General features: G+C 34.4%; 2 protein-coding genes across 3 annotated transcripts; both read right to left on the bottom strand.

Moving 5' to 3' along the window:
* Positions 1-676: 676 nt before the first annotated feature.
* Positions 677-10,588, bottom strand: LOC136798006 (glutamyl aminopeptidase-like). Its single transcript, XM_067054597.1, has 19 exons — positions 9,710-10,588; positions 9,232-9,382; positions 8,737-8,862; positions 8,375-8,495; positions 7,954-8,108; positions 7,227-7,475; positions 6,387-6,452; positions 5,969-6,034; positions 5,596-5,762; positions 5,237-5,316; positions 4,374-4,504; positions 4,032-4,087; positions 3,561-3,708; positions 3,266-3,339; positions 2,893-2,997; positions 2,503-2,676; positions 2,088-2,228; positions 1,687-1,765; positions 677-1,401 (listed from the first exon to the last, which is right to left on the bottom strand). Exons 1-19 carry the CDS (start codon positions 10,492-10,494, stop codon positions 1,255-1,257), a joined length of 3,021 nt encoding a protein of 1,006 aa, XP_066910698.1. The 5' UTR covers positions 10,495-10,588; the 3' UTR covers positions 677-1,254.
* A 104-nt stretch (positions 10,589-10,692) lies between these two features.
* Positions 10,693-22,135, bottom strand: LOC136798007 (endoplasmic reticulum aminopeptidase 1-like). Of its 2 annotated transcripts, none has more exons than XM_067054598.1 (19): positions 21,352-22,135; positions 20,836-20,980; positions 20,419-20,547; positions 20,033-20,153; positions 19,593-19,747; positions 19,060-19,305; positions 18,750-18,815; positions 18,251-18,316; positions 17,727-17,872; positions 17,347-17,441; positions 16,799-16,962; positions 16,205-16,260; positions 15,747-15,894; positions 15,416-15,489; positions 14,983-15,096; positions 14,085-14,249; positions 11,998-12,141; positions 11,600-11,681; positions 10,693-11,194 (listed from the first exon to the last, which is right to left on the bottom strand). In XM_067054598.1, the coding sequence occupies exons 1-19, from the start codon at positions 22,050-22,052 to the stop codon at positions 11,033-11,035; spliced, it is 2,979 nt and encodes a 992-aa protein (XP_066910699.1). In that variant the 5' UTR covers positions 22,053-22,135; the 3' UTR covers positions 10,693-11,032. The 2 variants fall into 2 exon arrangements, with proteins under 2 accessions (XP_066910699.1, XP_066910700.1); XM_067054599.1 differs by having other exon boundaries at positions 17,359-17,441.
* Positions 22,136-22,462: the final 327 nt, after the last annotated feature.

The raw sequence follows: 22,462 nt of genomic DNA, 5'->3' as shown, positions 1-22,462 counted from the left end.
GACTAAATTTTGACGAGGTACTTAAACTTAGGGCCGACTAATAATTAAGGCCGACTAAAATTAAGGCCGACTAAGTTTTGGCCGATAAGGTAGGTGCCCGAAAAGTAAACCTAGAAATGACGTCATAAATCTTAAAACATTTAACTGGTGACAAAAGCAAGAATGGAACGTCAATTTCGTGACTAAAGTACTTGTTACTTAGGTCTAGTACTCGTTACTTCCATTTAAGCGCTCGTTACTTCTTGTTCCTCGTTATAGTAACAACCTCATTATTCAAATTTGTGTTGTATTAATTTTCATTTACGTAGAATCTTCATATTATTCCACCATCCATAACAAAACATACGGATATAGAAATTTCTTTGATATATAGCAATATAAAAACACATTTCAAGTAAACGTTGGCCTTCAACATAACATGTATCTTCACTTTTTCACTTTTTCAATCGAGCCGGTGGATTCAGCTCATTAGAATCAGCAACCTTAGCTCAAACTCGCAACTTTAGCTCAGACTCGCTATTTTAGCTCAAGCTCGTAACTTTAGCTCAAACTCGCAACTTTTTTTCGAATTTAATTTTCCGGCTGAATTTTCTGAAATTTTTCGAAAAAAGGTCAAAAAAGTAGAAAAATAATTCTGCCCCAGGATAGACACGACCAAAAAGTCTAAGCCTAAACATTTGGTTTTCTCACCATAATAGAATTTCATTATTTTGGAAAAATAATATTTTACAAAAATTTGAAAAAAAAAGATAGCAAAAATATTTTATCCTTCTAAAAAACTCTTCTAAAAAAAATAAACTAACGTCGATGAAGCTTGGAAGAAAATGGAAATTGAAAAGATGGTGAAAATAAAAATAAACGCTGAAAGAATAATCTTAAAAGAAAAGAAAAACTTACAACGTTCTAGAAATCGAATATGTACCACATTTTGGGGGAGTTTATGGCAATGCTTGGAATAAGTGTTTTTTAAAAGCACTCGTTAGCCGATAACGTTTGGGTTTAACTATCGAGATGATCGTTAATTAGATAAGGTCTAGCTTTCAATGAAAACGGATTTTCAAATGAGAATTAGCAACATTGAGGTTGGTTGACACTTGTCTAGCCCAATGACAGTTTTTCAGACAGGAAATGATCGATAGCCGAAGAATTGAAATATTGTGTCGCGTAGCTCGTTGCATCCACCATAACTCAGTAGCAGTAAACTAACTATATCCCATAAATAACAATATCTCTCTCTGTGTATGTGATGTTGTTCTAACATTCTAAATGATGTCTTTCTTTCAGCCATTTTTCAACCGAATCTTTTTCTTTCATCAGCTCCATGCTATATTTGATGGCCTCTATGTTACGAAGGACAGCAATGTCTTTTTGTAAATTATATCTCTTAACGAAAGCTTCAGCCTAAAGAAGAAAAAAAGAGAGTTTGAATGTCTGGATCATGTTGGCTGGATCGGGCTTTTCAAATTTAGACATTTAGACCCAACTTGTTGGCCATGTTGTGAAATGGAAAAACTTGATAATCTGACGTCAAGAGAAAGCAACATGGCCTCTGAGACTGAGAACACATTTTGGCGGAACATTTGTAAGAATAATCTTAATGAATGAAATGGTATCAATCATCATAAGTGATAATTTGTCAAGACCACTCAATGAATGAAAAACGTTCAGATTCATTGAGACACTCACCTCATCAAGGTCTTGTTGTGTTTTCCCAAGCATGCATGAATTCAACAAATATCTCGTCAAGATCGGTTCTGCTGAATTCCTAGACGTTCAAACAAAAAATAATGTTAGTAAAAAAAGCTTTATCATGGCTTCTTCTATCACAAGATTGTGGAATCGCTCTCGTCTACCATGAACTAGAGTAACTAAGGGGGACTAGACTCTAGGGTTGAAGTGGGGGACTAAACTCGAGGGTTGAAGTGGGGGACTAAACTCGAAGGTTGAAGTGGGGGATTAGACTCAAGGGTTGAAGAGGGGGACTAAACTCGAGGGTTGGTATGAAGCACTTTCTGTATCGATTTGTTCACCAAACAAATATGATATCATCGTTTTTGATGTTTTTGAAAAAATCTTCCAGGACTTACTCTGCATCTAACGCCAAATAATTGTCTTGAACATATTTCCAAGCCATAGCATGACTTTCATGGTGTGCGCAAAGCCCTCTCAGCACAGTTTGAGCCATGAAGGAAGGGATGTTACTCGAATTTGTTGCGTATGATAAATATCTGAAATCGATAAATAAAGTCTGTCATTGAATATTCCTTCTCTCTCTAAATTCCGTAAAGTTAGTTTTCATAAAAATGACGAATGCTTTCCATACTTGACATGGGGAAGGGTATTAGCCCTTTTTCCGTCAGTGTTTGAAAATTAGTGACGGCATTTCCTTGACAGTCTAGTCATTAACACTGTGATCAGGATATTCTATTTCGTGAGATTTGATCTACTCTAGCATGTGAAATAGAATCTGCCGCTTATTATGAAGGTTGTCGTTTTTTTTACCGTTTTAACAACTTCTTATCGGTGGTGGCCACGAGACTGTTTAAGATCAGAGATTGTTCCATCAGGGATTTGGCTTTCTTGAATCGATCCATCAGAGCGTCCCATTCATAAGCTTGGCCGTGTTTGATGCCAGCAGAGAAGACAGTGAGAAGCAAGTCAGCTGGAATGTGGTAACTGAAAAGAGATCAAGTTAAGTATATATTTATAATAGCAAATTGGATGAGGTGACGGTTTCGCGAAATTCGATGATAAACCTTATGAACAACAAAAACATGAAAACTTCCCATATTGTTGTGATATTAATGAATCCCTAACAGAGCAGGAGATCCTAAAGGAAGCCTTGCGTTGCATGTTCTTATACCTTCTATATACAAAAATAATTTTTCATACTTTCCATCCCTGACAAGATATTTGAGAAATTTTTCGACAATTTCATCAGTGAGAGGTTTTTTGTTGATGGTCACTGCTGCTGACGTCAACTTTGTGATCAACAGCCTACAAACGTGAACAACGATTATAGCAATGAGAGTAAAAAGTAATATAAAAACAGTTGAGTTATTTTTTAAGCCTACATTAGCCTCTAGCTAATCCAAACCTCTATAATTCGAATCTTTCTATAATTCTAATTTATTCTTAGGCTGCATCAAGAAGAAACCCTCGTAAAATACTCTCTATAATTCGAATGGCTCTGTAATTCAAGGGTTTCATTGTAATTCGAACGCTTTCGACACGATTAATTGTTGCTTCCAACATTTGGACTTACTTTTGTAGGTGAGTGTGTTTTGGCGTTTTGTTCAAATCTTCGAGCACTGGACTGATCAACTTGTCAATGTAAGCCTAAAAATGTGGAACTTCATTAGTAAATTTCATTTGTAAATTTCATGGTGAGTTCGATGAATTGATGAGGAGAAAGGTTGAATAACTGTTAAAAAAATCCCATTTCTTTGATAACACTTTTAATACATGAAATACGATGAGCTCGATTCGGACTTACGTCTCTCGAAAATAAATAATAGCAATAAAGGGGTGGGCGGTTTAAAGAAATGAGGCGAACTTACATCGAAGCATTTCTTGAGGTTTGTTTCGTAGAACAAACCACGGATGCTGTAAATATGGCCAAGACCAATACCCCATGGAATAGGATGTCGTTCTTGCGACAGATACGTCGTGAACTCCAATGAACTGGCCAGTTCCATGAAATTGAAACTGTAGAGAGAAAAGATGTTCATGGATTAAAGTACCTATTTCAAATAATTTTCATTTCTTTTCATCAATTTGCCGGAACCAGTTAGCAAAGGAACAACCTCGTTCCCAGGGACCGATGGCTATCGAATACATATTCACGTGATTCAAGAACAAACCTAAATTTTCGATCACAGGGGATGATTTTTGCATGCACGGTGACGAAGTTGTTTAAGATTTTCATAAAAGGTTTTTTATTGATCCCTAAAATCGAGGGGTAAAATAGACCCAATGGAATGGCGTCATCCCAATATGAATCTGTAACAGAACATTATTCATCAACTTACTTAGAGAAAGCAGCGACGTCGTTCAAAAGACTTGCACGATCAACAACTGATAAAGTCTGCAAAATCAAAATATAAATGTCAACAACTGAAGAACAGTTGAAAAAGAATCTTAATCTCAAAATATACAGCAGTCGAACCTTTCTATAAATCCAAAAAGTTCTCCTGTCAAAGGGAAACCCTCCTAAAATAGTTTCTATGATTCTATTTATTTTTTTTGTAATTCGAGCAAATTAAAGTTCCCGTTCGACTTTAAATTAGCTAGAGTTCACTGTATACCCTAAATGAAAAGAAAAAGGTCGGGTGCGTTTTTGTAGCGTATCAAAACTTGGAGAGAAACCCGACCTCGTGGTTATCTTCCAGAACTTTCAACAAAGCCCTCCAATTTTCTTTGTCATAATATGTTCGGTAGAAACCAGTCGCTTTGTAATTTCCAATGAACCAATCACTGTTCGTCAAATTCACTTCAATCGAACCTGTAATATGAGAAAGAATATTAGGATACTATGCATCGTACTCTTGTCTTCCGAATAGACGTCCCCCGCTAATTGTTAAGAGAAAAAAAATCCACCCCCCGCTCTTATTACGACCCCCCACCCGCTAATTAAGTTCGAATAGTTTAATATTTTGTTATAGTTTAGATAGACCCTAAACTTGTTAAAACTTTCTTCTTTGCTAGTATTGGTTCTTATTTTACGTGTTCATTTGTTAAAGTTTCTTTTTTGTTGTTGAAATTGATATCAGTTAAAACAATTCTGTCTTCAAATTACCCCCTCTTATTCCATCCCCCCCCCCGCTTATTAGGATTTAGAAAATTTTCCTATCCCTCTGCTTATTCGGACTCCCCCCCCGTCTATTCGGGAGACAAGAGTAGACAAAAACATGAGTGACGTCAACAAAAAGATTTTTTGTCAACAGTTACCTTATGTGACAAGAATCTTGTGTGCCAAATTTCATCCAAAAAGACCCACTAGATCAAAAGTTAAGGGGTGGTACAGGAAAAGCCCAACCCCCCCTAGTTTTGCACCACCCCTAAAAGCCTGGTATGAAAATAGGGTTAAAGAACCCAAATGAAGAAGCGATAAAACTTGTATTGTAAGTCAATAAAGAAGTTTTCAGTTGGTTATGGATATTCTTAGCCGAGACAGACAAATATATTCTCTAAGAAAACTCTTAAGTACATTATGATTTAACAAACGCAGTCAAACCTTTTCGGTCGGTCAATAAACTTCTGGTGATATTTTCATCATCGGATGCTTGGATGGCTATGGGGATTTCCCATTTTGTGCTAATGAGAAATAAAGAAGATGGTTTAAAGTAGGATGCTGCCATACTCTAAGCAGATTCGTGCTCTTTATAGATGTAGCGTTTTGAAGAAGTCTGCGATTCTAACTAGGTTTTAAGTGAAGACAGCAAAAGAGTTTACTAAATGTTTATGCGTTTCATGCAAACGAAAGAAAATTAGATGATATAATCATTCTGTGGAACTTATCAAGCGTGGACAGTATAACAAAAAAGTCAGTAAGGTTCAACCTTGTTACCGAGATTGTTTCCGTTGAGAACTTACTCAAAATCTTTCGTCAAATTGGTGACCGTTTTATTTTGGAAAACAAATCTCTCTTGACTGACTTCCACACCGCTTCTATTTTTCTTGGCTTCCATCAAGATGACCGGATATCCGGCTTGATTCACCCACGAGTTCATCAGAGATACTACATCCACAGTTTTTACTGACTGAAAAAAAGAATAGAATTTCTGATGAAATATTGTATGACATAACTTTATAATCCGTGTAAGACAGTTCCATGGGTGTCACGTGGTCATTTTTTGCTTATCTTTTATTATCTCTGAATTTTACCATGCTGGATTACTATTACACACGCGTGTTTACACCAAACACAAACAAGATGGATTTGAATATGGAAAGAGATATCTCTTACCTTTTCCATGGATCGCCAGAACTGATGAGCATCTGCATTCCCATATTTGTACTTGTTCAAGAAACTCTGAAGAAAAGGAGGAAGAGTTATATTGTGAGGATTATGTTGGTGAAAAATATTGCAAAAAGTGTTAACAGGTCCACAAGGTTTCCAGCGGATAAAATCTATACAGTTCACTCTCTCTAATTCGATCTTCTAAGGACAAAAGATTTTCTTGGAATTAGTTAGAGAAAGATTCGAATTACATAAAACCATTTTCTAGCTGAGGGGAAAGATATATTACAGAAAGATTCGAAACATGGCGGTTCGAAGTAGAGAGTTAAAACTGTGAAGAAAAAAAATGCAGCTACTCAGGAAACTGCTGGCGCAGAAATTCTAACAGTCTCCATTTCAATTTCAACCAACAAGCAGTACTTACATTGACGCCTTCGAAGAATTTATCATCACCAATATAATTTGCCAACATTGAAACCACTGCTGCTCCCTGGATCATAGAGATGAAAACGAGATGAGTCAAAGTTTGTAAGATTATTCATTAAAGATTTCGTTAACTAAAGTATTAAGTCACTGCGCCCTAAAAAACGTTGTTTGTATAAGTTCTCTCTCCCCCTATAATTTGAAAGTAAACTCAACTAGCGCAAAACGTACGAGCGGCGACTACAATTATGGACAAGACATTTGAGACAACAGGGATTTCCCGGTGAAAATTTAAACACCACAAATGATTTTTAAGCACCTTAAACTACAGTTGGAAAGTAGAGTTTTAACTCTGAGTTTTTACGTGAGACTTAAGACCTTAGGATCTTAGGATAAGACCTTAGGATCTTCGGATCTTAGGACTTAAAAGCTCAAATTTGCTCGAACAAGGCTTGGAATATAGCCTAGAAGCCACCGAACCCCTCTAAACTCGACATATTCAATGAAAGAAAGTGGAAGTGCTAAAATAGCAACTCTCATCCGAACTTTAAATTCTGAAAAACGTTAAAAAACACTAAAATATCAATATGACCATAATTGTAACTAACATTCATAACATCTAAATAACAGCGAGTTTATGTGTGTGTGTATTTTGTCTAGATCCTAATCAACTGAGGACGATGGTAAACGAGAACTCATGTCATTTACCGTCCTCGATTTTGCAGGTCAAACTTCCGGGTTGTTCCAAATCGCTTCAGTATTGTAAGAAAACTCTGTTACTATCAATTACTAAAAGTACTAAAAGGGCATAGGGGCGATGGGGTAAAAATGTGACTCTTACCTTTTCATAAGTGATGGCATCATAGTTTTGTCTCATTTTCTTTGGATCCTTTTCCAATGTTCGTATAGGGTGAGTATAAATGCTGGAATCGTATGAAAGTGCTGACACCATACCATCTGAATATATTTTGGATGGCAAATCCCATTCAGGGAAGCGTTTCTCGACCGGAAGATATTCCAGATATGCAGCGAAAGATTCTTTAAGCCACAAGTCATTCCACCATTTCATGGTAACTAAATCACCGAACCACTAAACGAAAGGAAGTTGACGATATTTAAACCTTTTGGTGACCCAAAAAGCTACTTACCATTTTCACCAAATTGGTAAAGGCGTAGTAGTTTAGTGATTATTGTTCTCGACTCCCACTTTAGAGATCAGAATTCGATTCCCATAAGGTGTTACACTTCACTTGGCAAGTTTACCCAGGAAATCTCATACCAGGTGAGGGGAATTGAGTACCATACTCTGATACAAGAATGTGGGGAGATATACCAGACATTGTATCTGATGTGGTGACGTTGCACTCGTGGTAGCAATCACTCTCTCACGCTTGTTCGAGAAATGTCACTGATACACCATAGCTCTGGTGTGTCGTTTAGCACTAGGCCGACGGTGCCTGATGGTAAGCGCTATAATTTCCTTATCGTAGATTAGGTAACTATAGCGGGATAGGACCCATACCGTCCGCCATTGGCGGAACAAAGACTTGGAACAAAAAAGAGTATACCATGTGAGAAATCTCGTGGCAGACGGTTGTAGCGATCCTGAAAAGTTGATTCGAATTTCCAATCTTTGAATCGTAGAGCAGTGAAGATTCTGTGAAAATGATCATGCCCCATACTTCATCAGCACCGGCCGACATCTTGGAATATGGAACCAGATCTATGAGAGAAGAATACCGCACAATTTCAAATAAGACTTCTTCACCAAATTTGCCCAAAGAAAATCACATGAATTTTTACGGGATATTATTGTTCTTAACAAAAGAATCAATAAAGATTTTAGCTCCCACAGCTCCGAATAAAAGAAAGTTGTTAGCAAATGGTAGGAGAAAATAGTGTCCCTTGCGGTAGCACGTTAGTGGCTTTCTCTTCAAAATGAAAAGAATATTTTCTTTCCTCTGGGGGGGGGGGGGGTGACAGACATACCCATTTTAGGGAGAGTGTAATTGATTCGAATTTTGTTTTCAAAGTATTGGATGCAGTAGGGTGCCATTCCTTCCGCGAAATTCGTTTCCGAAAGTCTTCCTTTTGGTGCGAAAACACGAATCTATGAAAAAAGAAAAAAACATATATAGTAGCTCCTATCGTAAACACGTACAGAGATCTTTGCCAGTCACGAATTACTGGCACTGAACTAGCAGAGGTCTATCAGACAGAAACAACAAGTCTTAAACATGGTTCAATAACAATATCAAACTAGCCTCTACGTTGTTGCAGAAGTTATGGTCTATAAAAGGATCCTACTATCTAACTATTAGGCGAAGATGCTTGTCGACATTATATCATACCTTGACATTATTAGGACCAGTGGTTTGAACATTTTCATAACTAGTGATGACCCATCCAACGAGATATGTGCTCATCCTGGGGGTGATTGAAAAATGTGTTTCCATTCGGTCCGTACCAAGCTCAATCTACAATAGAAATAGAAATACATATCAAGGAATGCTACTAGTATTAAAGATCTTCAACAACTTTGCCACCGCCCCTCCCCCTAACAAACACAATAGCGAGTTTATGTATCTGTGATTTCTGCGACGCAGACGGTAAGCTTTTAATTTGTCTTCATCCTAACTGACTGTGGACGATGGTAAATCAGCACCATTATCGTCCTCAACTTTGCGAATTTTTCCAAATCACTTCAGTCACTCCGCCGTTTTCAAAGAAGTGCAAATACATAAATTCACTATATAACACATCACACGTTAATTTTTACCGCAGTTCGCAAAAATCAACATTAATGAAAAGAACATCTTTAAAAGTCTTAATATTTCAACCAATACCTTCTGTTTGACAGGCATGTTGGATAGTGCAAAATAATCATTTTTGGGATGTTGAGCAAAGATTTCAAAGGTTGCTTTGTAAGCAGGTTCGTCAAAGCAAGGGAAAGCGCGACGGGCTGAACTTGGTTCGAAATCCGTGTTAGCCATCATACTGAAATGAGGAGACAATGAAAATTAAACGAAAAATTAACAATAAGGAGAAAGTAACGAAAATGAATCCAGGATACTTGACGATAAATGAATTTCAGGTCTGTAAACTAAAAAGAATTGGCATTCTTACTCGATGCTTCAAATTGCCACCAGAGATTACTCAATTACAGAAAAGAAAGTCTCCGAAAAATCTTAAACATTATGCGACCAGCACTTTTTAAAGGTGGTATATTACATTTTAAAACTTTTTTTAACTGATTCCATCAGTGGAATTTCTTTCTAAAGATAACTTTATAGCACGTGCGAGAAATGACAGAGGCGAACTTACTGTTTCAAGCTATTACTATCCACATAGTCAGTCAAATAAAAGCCATCATTATCCGTATATCTCAAAGGTCGCTCGAAAGACACCAACAAAGTGTACACATTGCCAACAGTAAGATTACTTCCCAATGTGATCACCATCATTTCGCGTTGGAGATTGTATTGAGTATCCAAAACTGAGATTGGCTCCTTTCCGTCTTTCACTTCCACTTTCGTGTTTTTCGTTTTCGATGAATGTAAAATGATTCGATCCGTCTGTTGGACGCAATCGAAAGTGATTTTCACTAAACCATTATAATACTTTTTAGCCATATCAATGCTTAAATATAATACGTAATTTGTAGGTGATAGGTTTGTTGGTAGACGGAGTTCATCATAAAACCCTTCAGGGAGTTGGTAAGTGGGTGCTGCATCAGACATCAGGGCTTCATCTGATGAAATGCTGGTCACTGAAGCTCTACCAAGCTCATCCGACAGATCAGATCTATAAGCGTGGTAGGAAGCCACTCCCGCTACGGCTGCTACGAAGAAAACACCAATGATGACGGCCATCCATTCTGACGTATTGTTACCAATAATCTCCTTTCTCTTATGTTTCTTGTCCCTACGTTCTTTCAAGAACAATTGTTTGAAATCATCCCGATCTTCGTCATCGGTGGAATCGGGGAAATCGGCTTCTCCGTCATAAGTAGTTTCATCTTCATATTCTTTGAATTTCTGTTTGGCCAACCATAGCTCGTGAAAAAGTAAATCATCCATCAGTTGTCCTTTTGAAGCGAGTATTGACATTTCCTGCTAGACTAACAACTCGTTACCATTTCTCCCTGTGTGCTGTATTATGTGCGCGCGGTTCGTGTTTTTATTTAGTGTGTGTTTTATTTTGCTGAAAATGAACAAAAATACTGAACATTAGTAAATGAGTATAGTGAAAACATGAAAGAGGAATTCACGAATTTGAATTTTTGAATCAAAGAAAACAAAAGACAATTTCACTAGATGTGGGTGAAATTTGTACATCTATGACCCACTTTAACCCCCTATTTTCTCTTCTCTAAGATATTTTCCAAAAAATGACAAAAAGCTAAATTCAATAATATAAAAATAGAAATTTGTATAAAAATATCGTACAAAAACACAACAATTTGAACAAAAAATGGTATAAAGTTGAAAACTAGGTTTAGCCTGTTAGCCTGTAGATGAAAAAAAAGTTTCCAAAGATAAGATTGTTGAGAATGAAAATCATCAGAACACGATTTTGAAAAGTGTGTATGTGTGCAGCCGCCCCACCCTGTTAGTATAACACAAAATAATAAACAGAAAACCATTATTAGTAATCTTTCAAACATGCAGGTCGATATTTCTGGAAAAACTTTCGAAGTTCTCCGCTTTGGTTTTGAACGAAGTGGATGTTGTGTTGAATTTGTTCTTCCACTCGCTTGTAAACGTTACTTAAAGCTCCCAACTCTTTGCCTGCGAACAAGCTCTTGAACTAAAATAGAATGGAAATGTAAAAATAAGGATGCATTTTGTGGTGAAAAAGTTTTGAAAATAATGAGTAGATTAAAATCCATTAAACTGATTATATCTCTACAGTCGAATTGAAATCTTTTTTAAAAAGAAATAATCTTTTTTTTCAGAGGCACGGCTGTTCTAATATTTTTTTTCTAGAGTCATATATTTCTTATCCTTTTCTTAAAATTAAGTTAATTTAGACTTTAAACACAATTTCCACTTTGACCTTCAAATGGCTTGAAATTCAAAACTAAGGTCGCGCTTTGTTCTTAAACTGTCCTTATATTTTAAGCCTCAGTGTTATCATAACATTAAAAAATGTTCTTTAAAAAAAAGACTTCGCTGGTTTATGAGATAATTGCAATTTCTCAAAAACTCATACCTTTTCTAAATCGTATCTGTTACTGTACTTGCCAAAGCACGACCACATGAAATCACGAACAGCGTTCGGTGACACACGGATTCTAAACAAGTAAGGGAGATATTATCATTAGTACATCAATAATGAGTGAATACAGAATTGCCAACGAGAAAAGTGTTTGATGAGTTTAATGGCTAACAAGCCATGTCTGCATACATAGTGTGCTTAAGGAATTCTTTTTATTCTTAAACATGCAATACTTTTAAAACTGCGTTTAATAGCAACTGCAACATGATAAATTTTTGTGTAATTTCTAGACCTAGGGTTGTGCACAGTGAATATCAAAATTCAACTACATAGTCATAGAGCAACCCGAAATTTGTGTTTTGCAGATCTACTTGAAGAAATGAAATGCTTACAAGTCGATGACTTTATCCCAATTTTTATTGAGATGTTTATAACCATAATCTGTGGATGATTGGGCAACATTGCTTGAACAACTGTATGTGATCAATTTCAATTGTTCTTCGCTTGAAAGGAAGTTATCCTCACTAGATAACAGCCTAAATAGAAAAACAAAAGGAAACAAATTATATGAACACACGAACAATGGAATTTCTGCAACATTTTGTCTTTAATTTATAGTATATATATTCATCAACTCATTAAGCATAAGGTAACCTGAGATCAGATTGTGGTTGTTTTCTGCCCACCACGCTTAAGCTCTAAAGGGATGGGTGAAAACATACAATCTGACGAATATGCTATCTCAAAATCGGTATGGACCGCGTTCGTCTAAAAGGACTGGGGATGACAACAAATCTGCGTGATTGTGTTTACGAATAGGGCGCCGTATCAGTTTTTGACTTTCTGGCGCACAACAAGATTCTTGTAGTAAAATTTTCCGCAGGAGGACTATTTTCCTCAGATGTATAATTTTCAAGTGCCTTCAGAGGTTTACCGTGCGCGTAAGAAAATTATGAACAGCTGTTATTAGGTTAGCTTAAGGGGACTGGGTCAAAGTTTACAAAGTAGAAGTCGTTGCATAAATTTTCTCGTAGACAAAAACTTTGTATGTGAATTTGAGAAAGGATGAGTTATATTTTTAATGCGCAATCTCTTTAGCTAATTACTTAATAATGCTGTAAATATTTCCAAAGGGAAGGGAGGGGTCATGCAAAAAGCAACGAGGGAATATCATGAAAATTGCTATGTCATTGTAATGGAGCTATTATCAAAGTATGCGTATCTTTTCGAAAATAATGATTTTGGTTGATTACTGATTGTAAACACAATGATAAATAATTAGTATATGTAATCACATGATAACGAGTGCAATTCGAATATAATTGCACGAGTGATTTTTTTGTTATTAATTTTCCGAGTCCGAAAGGACGAGGAAAATTCAAAACAAAAAAATCACGAGTGCAATTTTCGAATTGTACGAGTTATTATGTGATTACGAGCTAATCGCACAATGGCTTTCACTACTTTTTCCCAGTTAGGAAAATAAATTACAGAAATTACACTGAGAGTTTCATATTTTTCTCTTCTCTTTATGTCTTTCTTTTATTGTTGTTTATTGATTTTCTTTCTCACAAAATAAATTTCGAATGCAATTAAAACGTTCAATGCAAAAAAAATGTAAGAAAAAAACATTAAAATCAATTTTGTAAACATTGGCGCGGCATTGAAGAGTGTGATTAACGATTAATTGCTCTCTACAGGATGCAATTAACGATTAATTGCTCTCTTTGAGGGCGTGCCAAATAAGAAAAAATAACCAATCGTGCGATTATGGTTGCAATCATTTTGTTATTTGTAATTACGATAAAACGACTCTTCAAGGTGTTTTGAAAAGTCTATACACAAACACAATAAAGTCCAGTCTAGTGAATTTCTTTTAAATTTCCGCACAACACTGTTCTTTTAACACTAAACGAAAGAACAATTTCTTCCCAAGGTGAACAAAGAAATAAAGCAGTACGGATAGCCGCGTACGTACTAAATTCAGACTTAGTAAAAAATAATAACCCAGCTGGCACACAACGTTTTTTCGACGTTTATCTAACGTCCACAACGTCCATAAAACGTTAGATGAACGTTGAAACAACGTTGTGTGCCAGCTGGGAAAGCAAAAATATTGGAAGGAACGATTATATCCTATGACAATTATGGTATTATCATACAACACTGTAGTGTTATTTTAATATATGCTTAAATTGTTCTTGACTCTCCTGAAAGATTGGGTGTTTTAGAGTGTAGAGTCTGTGAAGCCTTAAAATTTTACTCAACTTGTTCTTGACATTTTGGCTATCAAAGCCTTATGTTATAATATTATAATATAGTTTTTACTTATAAAAAACGGGTATAAAAAACTGATCTTATCACTGAGTTGTCAAATTTGAGGTTAGTTTCAAATATGTATGGATTTCAAAACTGAAGGATTAACTATAGGGTTTTCATTTTTTTCTCTTGAAATATGTTAATAGGGGATGGAACTTACTTATGCTGTTTCTGAGTGCGTCCGATTGCTTCTAAGAGCAAACCTTTCTCGACTGCATCTTCCGACTTTCGATAATACGTGATGACGTCATCAAGCTCGTAGTTCGAACCGTATTTCAGACCGACTTTTACGATAACATCTCGCATGTAATTCGATAAAAGATTCCTATGGATAAAAATAATAAAAGAATAAATCCTGACAATAGCAACTACATTTTCTAAGTTCATCTAATCAGTTTCCAAGGTTGCAATAAGACTTTCTTTGGAAAAAAAGTGCCTATCTACAAAACAAGCTGAAACGTATGATTTGTTATTTTCTTCATCATTTTTTAGTTGAAAGGAATAATCTTTGTTTTGTTAGAGGGGTTATTTGTAGTCTAACCAAACCTTATAAGACTTAAAATAACTTATAAAAGTAATGGCACAGGTATGAACAATCAAAAAGGTACAGTAGTTGATTTTTTCTTGGCTAAGATGATTATCTATCGAGAATAAAAGTATTAATCGATATGCTAAAGCGGTTAGTTAAATATATGATAAACACACAATGAAAGAAATGCATTGACATTATAATATAAAACCATTAAAGCATGAAAAATCAGTACGGGGTAGGGCAGAGACTTTAGCAATTAATACAAGCTGTGTATTGACCGAGGTATTTTCATATAATGGTATTGATTGAAGTACTTAGGAAATAGCTATTAAGTTTTAATCATCTAATAAAAGGGGCAAGGTCTTGACAAAGAGAAACTTTTTATAAGAAAAGAACAAACTTAAAAAGATGCTCGACATCCGGAACACATACAAGAAAATTGAGGATGTTTCAATTATGAATGAAAAAAAACATTAATCACGCATCAAGGTCAGCGTTTAATTATACAGAAAAAAAAATAACGTACCTTTCTCCACTGAGGAGCCATTTGAGGAATTGGATTTCGTATTCCCTTATCAATGATTCCGATAGTTTGTTCTCTTTATTGGTGATGTAGTCGATCACTAAGTGCTCAATGTGTCTAAAGTTATTCGGAAGTTATTCGAAAGTCATTTGAAAGTCATTTGAAAGTTATTTCAAAGTTATTCGAAAGTTATTCGAAAGTTATTGAAAAGATTAATTACAAGAAAGAAAGTTACTTGAAAAATGAAGGGAATAAAGACAGTAAAAAATCAGCCAGTTTAATTTTTTTTTCATTCTGCAATTGTAATTCTCATCGGGTATGGATAAGATAGCCACAAATTTCAAATGAGTCCGTAGTGGAAATATGAAAAATCTGATGCGATTGATTGACTTCATTGGAAATTCGATTGAAAGAAAATGCAAAATAAATATCTTACTTGTCTTCAACAGAAGTCATATTTTGATTTTTCGTTCGTTCGTACGTTGACGAAATCTTACTGGAAGTGTATTCCTGAAAAAATAAATTTTATCATTAGTCGGTGTGATAAGATAAGCATCAATTTAAAATCTTAACTCATGAGCTACTAGACAATAGAGTTTTCATGTTTTCTTTTAAAGTTACGTAATTTCCGCCATTATGGAAGCAGACGTTCTAATCTGTAGATGCGATCCCTTTCGCAAATCGAACCTTTTATTCCAAAATGAAAAACTTCCACCAAAAGTTCTACTATTTTGAGATCCATTCGAGAAATGGAGCTTTTAACTAACCTTCAGACATCTTTTCAATGTTTGATCTTCAATGATGTCATTCAGGTATTGGAGTTTAGATATACCAGCATAGAGTGGTGCATAGTGAGTTTCTTTGTCCAAATACTCCGTGAATAACATTGCGTCACCAATCGAACGGTAATTATACCTAAAAGTGAAACATCATATAGGAAAATAAACACATTTTTTAAGATCGATCAACTTTTTGATGGCTTTTTTCACGTATGATCTGACAATTTAGAAAAAGTCTCCCTTCTTATCTACCCGTATTACTAATCTAAAATTGAATTGGTCAATATATAAACATTTTTGTGAATTCCCGTTGTCACTAAAGAAAGAGACGAAAAATTCCATGAAAAAAAGGAAAGCTGGAGTGATATAAAGCAACTAGAGAAGTTGTTTGAGACCTTTCACTGAAAAATATATAATATAATAAATACTTTGAAACATTAACATACATGGAGAATTCAAAAAGGTCGGAGATGAGATCAGCTCTATCCAATGGCTGGAGTTTCTGAAAATAAAAATAAACAAAAATTTTTAAAATTGTCGAAAAAGCAAACAATTTGTTTTTATTTAGAAAATTTCATTTAATTTTTGAAGTTATCACTTAGCGATACCAACATGGTCTATAAATGAATTCTGACAACGTCCTTTGTACAGGGATTAATACTGGAGATGTTTGGTGCAAATTTAGTCTACAAAAGATATTAAAAATGGTTTAGAGACCATGAGAAAATTTTTCAAATTTCATAGAGATAATTTCATTCCTGATTTCATGCTGATTTTTCCAACTAATAGCTTTGTGGTATTGGGGGGGTGGGGGATGTTTTTGTCCTAAATTTTCGTTAGTTAGTTTTTATTGAATACGTACAGGACTAAAATATTAAATATAATTCTTAATTGTGTTCTTATGTTCCTTCCTTTTCACTTATGAGCTTTAGTTTTCTTCATCATTTCCGAAATCTGAGGCTTGAATTGTTCTCAATTTGTTCTTCTAAAATTGTTCTCAATTTGTTCTTGTAAAACTGTTCTCATTTAAAAGCGTATACCTTCATATCATTTTTCAAGATATGTTGTAAGTTCTTCCAATCTCCTTTCTCGTAATCGACACGGAAAAAGCCACGCCCACCAGCGTCACATTTATACGTGTTGTTGTCCAGAAACTTCTTCCCTTTGTCCGCTGTGATGCAGCTTGCTGGTAATCCAAAGAATTCTGGGAGAAAATGAAAATCAGAAGTGTTTGATATTTCTTGTCTTGGGCTATACTCATTCATAACTTTTCATTTTGTTGTGAGAGAAGATATCGTTCAATATTTATATCAAGGTATTTTTGTTAGCAATTTGGAGAATACAAAAATCCAAAAATTCTTATCAGAGTCGAATGGGAAATAAACTTTATTAACTGTAAAATTCAAATAAAATCCTTTCAGAGAGGTCAATAAACCTACAAAATACACTTTCCATAAATAAATTAATTGAAATGATAATACTGTTTCGGTGAATGGTGTGCATTCGTGTGTGCGTCTTGTTATTGTTGTCCGTTGGAAGTAAGGGATATATTCTACCAGCTACCAAAAAAAAAGAAAACGTGCATTACCGGGTTTCTTACCATTGTGCGCTTCTGTGACATACTTTTCCACCCCTTTTGAAGAACAACTGAATTCTGTGGGAATTTGGAAGCGCCATAAGGTCCTGAAACAAAGATCAAATAAATTGCTGAAATTTCATCAAGTTAGAGCAAAATGCTTATCATAGCTTTGTTTTTGTTTTTAATAACCAAAGAATTTATATAACGCACCAAGGAATTTCAATAAAACAGTTTAACTTTCTTGGATAAACGTAAATAAAAACAGAGTTCAAATATAACATTCAAAATTTATCCTCCCTCAAATTACTTCATGAAGAATACTATAAGTAGAGGAAAATCAAAATAAGAAAATCAATAAAAAAGCATTTCTTCTTTCGAATAAAAAATACCATTTTGTTTGCTTGACGTAATCAAACTTGTTCTGAACAACCAAAAGTTGTGTTTGCGTATCTGATATCTTGGTTGTGACGATCGGGAAACCTTTTTGTGAGGTCCAAAAGTGAAGGAAATCAACCACATCTACACTGGGTACGAACTAAAGAAAAAGAAAATAAAGATGAATTATCATTTATGTGACATAACGTTAAATACATAATTGGGGTGCTTAAAATTTCCTTTCATAGTATCATAATTAAAGAAGAAATACCATTGGAAATATATATCTGGACAAACTCCTGCATAATTTTCTAATATAAGGAAACCAAGGTGAACACAACTTAAAGTACATTTTGGCAACGATAAAAACTGAAATGTTACTTTTGTAAAAGTTTCGAATTATAAACAATAATTGATAAATAATTTCATTGCAATGCATTGGTGATAAAAATGTCAATTTTTATCAGAATTCGTAAACAATCCGTCGATAATTTTAATTGCGATGTATTTGGATATTTCTTGATAGTTAAATTCTCACCGTGACAAATGTATTTCCAAGGGTAGTTAGCGTGACCACAGAAAATTGCATTTGTTGGAAGATATTCTGTAAGAGGATAGAATATATCAAAAGATTGATGTGGTAATACTCTAATCATAGAAAGTGTTTATTAGATTTTGATTTTACCAATTCGAAAAAATTATGACAGGGCTAAATTTTTAATATAGATAAGGGATCACTTTTGCCTTTGTACTTTATAGAGACTTAGTGGTAAGAATGTTCTATAAGAAATGTAGGATTTTATAATTAAAAACACAGTGAATTTTGTGGTCGGCTTCTTATCATTGTACGAGTGTAGTGTGGTTGAAGATTAATATGTAAATTTCGAACAAATTTGTACCACAATTTCCTCGCTGTCAAAAAAGCCAATTATGTTGAAGAAAAAAGAACAGTTTCAAAAATACTTGACAAAATAGTAAAACTCAACTAGTGTGAGGTATTACAAGAATGAGATACCACCAATATAAATGAAACATACCTTAACAGTTTGTATGAATCCTTTCTCCCCGACGACTTCAGACATCATTCGTACAATAGCTTCACTCTACCGAAAAAGAAAGAGATTTAATTTCATAACATACAACATACAGAAGCTGCTGAACTAGCTTATATGGTGCAGAGCAGTTTCAACTGTCTTCAATTTAAATGAATAATTCTTTTATTCCAGTTGAAAGAAATACAAAACAAACAAGGAATATAGCCCGAAACATGTCAAAGTACAGGACTAGTGTTTGGGATTTTGAGATCCAATAAAATCTCCCAAGTCAAACATTGACCACTTTTCTCACCTTTTGGGCAACACTTGGTGCTTGTAATTGGTAATCTCCAGAGTCTAAAGAAGTCTCAGCCAATATTTTTGCATATCGACTAGCATCTGCTCTCAAACCTTCTTGGAATTCATTGTACAGATAGGTTTCATCAAATTTCCAGTCCTTGTACAAATCTTCCAGGAGTTTGGTGGAATAGAATGCTGAGAATCCTTCAAATAGGTAAACCTCATCCCACCAGTTTTGTGAAATGATGCCACCAAACCACTAAAATAAAAAAGAGGTTATCAAATTAGATGTGTCTCAATCAAAGCTCATCTCCAAGTTTATAATGGCAGTCTCCTCCCTAAAAATACAATATTTCTGACAAACAAAAATATATTACTTCTACTTGAACGCAATCTTACTTTAGCAATCTTAAATAAAGGTTGAGATATAAAATCTTAAGATATAAAGCTGTTTCTTCTTCGTTATCGATACAACCAGATGAGGTAAATTGAAATCTATTTTGTCATCAAAGATAAAAAGAAAGCAAAACAGAAAACAATAAATACCTGTGAAGCAATTGCATTTGCCAATGTTCTAATTATTTTCTCTTGTTGGAATAGTGTTCCAGTTTTTACATCAAACAACAATAAGGGTTCATAGAGTTCAATTAAAGCATAGTTTGATGTTGCATCCAATGGAATGGACTCCATGGGTACCAAGTCTGAAAATATAAAAAAATCATTGCTAAAAATAATATATTTTCAAACTGAATTTGCTAAAATTTATGCTTACTTTATTTTCACTCAAATTGCTCTTGTCTATTCCAGATATGACTGTTCGAGTTCCAGGAAAGATACAATTTTTTTCAGAATATCAACAAAAATAACGAAATTAAACAAGAAACTTGTTGTCCATAACCCTTTAAAAAAAGATAAAACCGTATTATTTTAGGCTAAATAAACTTTATTCATCATGTAAAACAAATCGCTGTGGGATTGACACCGACCTAATTTGGAATTGGGATAAGAATATTGAATCTTATTTCCATAATATTCCAGCATTTTGATTGTGGTGTTCAAAGCAAAATCTGCATTTCTGTTGTTGATCTCATCTGAGAATACTCGGACCTAGAAATTGAAAAAAAATAAAAGCACTATTTATTGAAAGCCCAAACAACTTTCGATAGATTGATAATCTTTTCATATAAAGATGATGCATAAATTTCAATTCAATAACTCCAAGTTTCCAGGTCGCCTGTTTGCCTTGTAAAAAAGGACTCATAAAATCTTTGGTGGGGTAAATAAAATTAATTTAAATATAGACTTTTCAGTGAATCTTATTTTGCATAAACAGGGAAACAACAAACAAATTGTACAGCCCTAAAGCACAAACCTTAATGCCAGATTTTGTGGTCTTCTCAGTGAATTTCATTTCGGAAACAACAAAGGATAACTGGTTGGTGCTGATGGGTTGAGATTCTTTGAAATGACACTCCACATTTTCACTATCCTCAAGTTTGATCTATGAGTAATAAATAAACAATGTTTTTAATAAGAAACTAAGTTGCTAAGGCTCCAGCCCTGAAATTAGCAAAACTTTTTTAGCCCTTGATCTAATAAGCATAAATATGGTATAATATCAGGAGTAGTCAAAGCAAATTTTTCACAAAATGAGCTAGAATGCTAAGCAACACCAGTCCTGACCCGAAAATGGGAGTTCCTTATCAAAAAAATGTGTACAGTTTTTGATTCACAGGTGAAAGATATGTGTTTTGGAAGTGTGTTCTTATCTGGTCTTTCGTTTTCTTACATGTTCCATTTCCGCCATATTTGAAACAGCATTCAATGAAGAGTTGTGCTGAATGATCAATTTAAAGGGTGTCTTGAATTGTGGCTCATCAAAACAAGGGAATGTTCTACGTGCAAATGTTGGACGAAACATTGTTGATACAACTCTGAAAGAGATATAATAATGTTATAATATGATCCCAACATTTTGCTATATCATGTTTACACCGTAAATTAGTCTAAAGGCCAGTTACTCTCTTCTAATTCTATCAGCCTCTAAGATAGAAAAGAGAGAAATAGCCCTTTAAATAGATCTCCTCTCGTATCACTTAGCAAAGTACAAATATATAGTCTTCACTGCGGATTCAATGTATTTCACATCTTTCCTATTCCTAAGAAATAGTGACATAATCAATGTAGAGAGTAGCAGGTATTAAACTATAACCCTTGGTAATGGTAATAAACTATAGAAAATTATATGGAAAATTATCTTTATAAATCTAAACATGAAACTTAATTCAAATTTATAAAAGATTACCTTTTACCGTTGTTGATAGAAGAATATAAGCCATTAGTGTAATACTTGTTGATTTCACCATGGAATCCAATGTAAACATCGTAAGAGTAACCAGAAACTAATTCCTGGTTCAGTGTCAAGATAAGCATTTCTTTGTGTAAGTTACGCTGTGACTTTGTGACAAGTATATCCTCAATATCTGTAACGTTGATGGTTTTGATTGCAATTTTTGTGAAATTATGATGAGCTGAGTGAAGGATGATTTTGTCTGTTTTTGATTTGCATTCAAAGCGTATTTTCACTAAACCGGAGTATTGCATATTTTCCAGGTTAGGATACATGTATAAAATGTAATGTAAGGGAAGTAAATCATTTGGCAGTCTAAATTCATTGTACATTCCTTTAGTAGAATCCTCAAATGTGAGTTCTTTCATTTTGAAACCTGATAAAGATTCATTATCTTTGCTCTGTTTGTATCCCAAATAAACAGCATAGCATGTTACAGCAGCAACAAAAAATAAACCAAGAGCAACAGAAAACTTTTCAACATTGAAGTCATCTGAAGAGTTTCCCCGACTTTTGTAACCAATCAAACGAGATTTTCTTCTGCGTTCCCTATTCCCATCTTCTTGTCCTTCATCCTCACTATCGGTTTCAAAATACTTTTTGAGCGGTTCTGATAACTCTGCAAAGTGATGGTGCAATGCCATGTGGGCGATCATTTTGGATGCTTTAGTTGGTGAAGAGAAACTATTAAACCTTGTGTCAGTGCATCTTTAAGTTATATTTGCAGTATAAAATATCTAAAGACAAATCAAGTATTTTTATAATCATCTCCTGCAAGTTGTATTGACAGTCTTGTAAGGCAGTCCATGAAATTAAAATCACAGATTTTAAGAATTTTTTGCATTTTAAGAATCAATTGTCAAGATGAAGTTTATCAAATCATTTTCATCTACTATAAATAATAAAATTTAAGAAAAAATAGAATTATAAATCAGAGTAATTCAAAGTTACTGGGAAAACAAAATCTATAAGTACTAGAATACACAGCATGCTTGTCTAAGTATTGAAGACATCAAAATAGCCATGCAGATCCTTTTTCCTGAGGCCATTGAAAATATATTAAAAA

This window comes from Clytia hemisphaerica, unplaced genomic scaffold, assembly GCF_902728285.1.
Source record: "Clytia hemisphaerica strain Z4C2 unplaced genomic scaffold, Clytia hemisphaerica genome assembly, whole genome shotgun sequence".
Taxonomy (NCBI): Eukaryota; Metazoa; Cnidaria; class Hydrozoa; order Leptothecata; family Clytiidae; genus Clytia; species Clytia hemisphaerica.
Note: the sequence above shows the minus strand (reverse complement) of the source record. Positions and strands in the feature narration are given on the sequence as shown.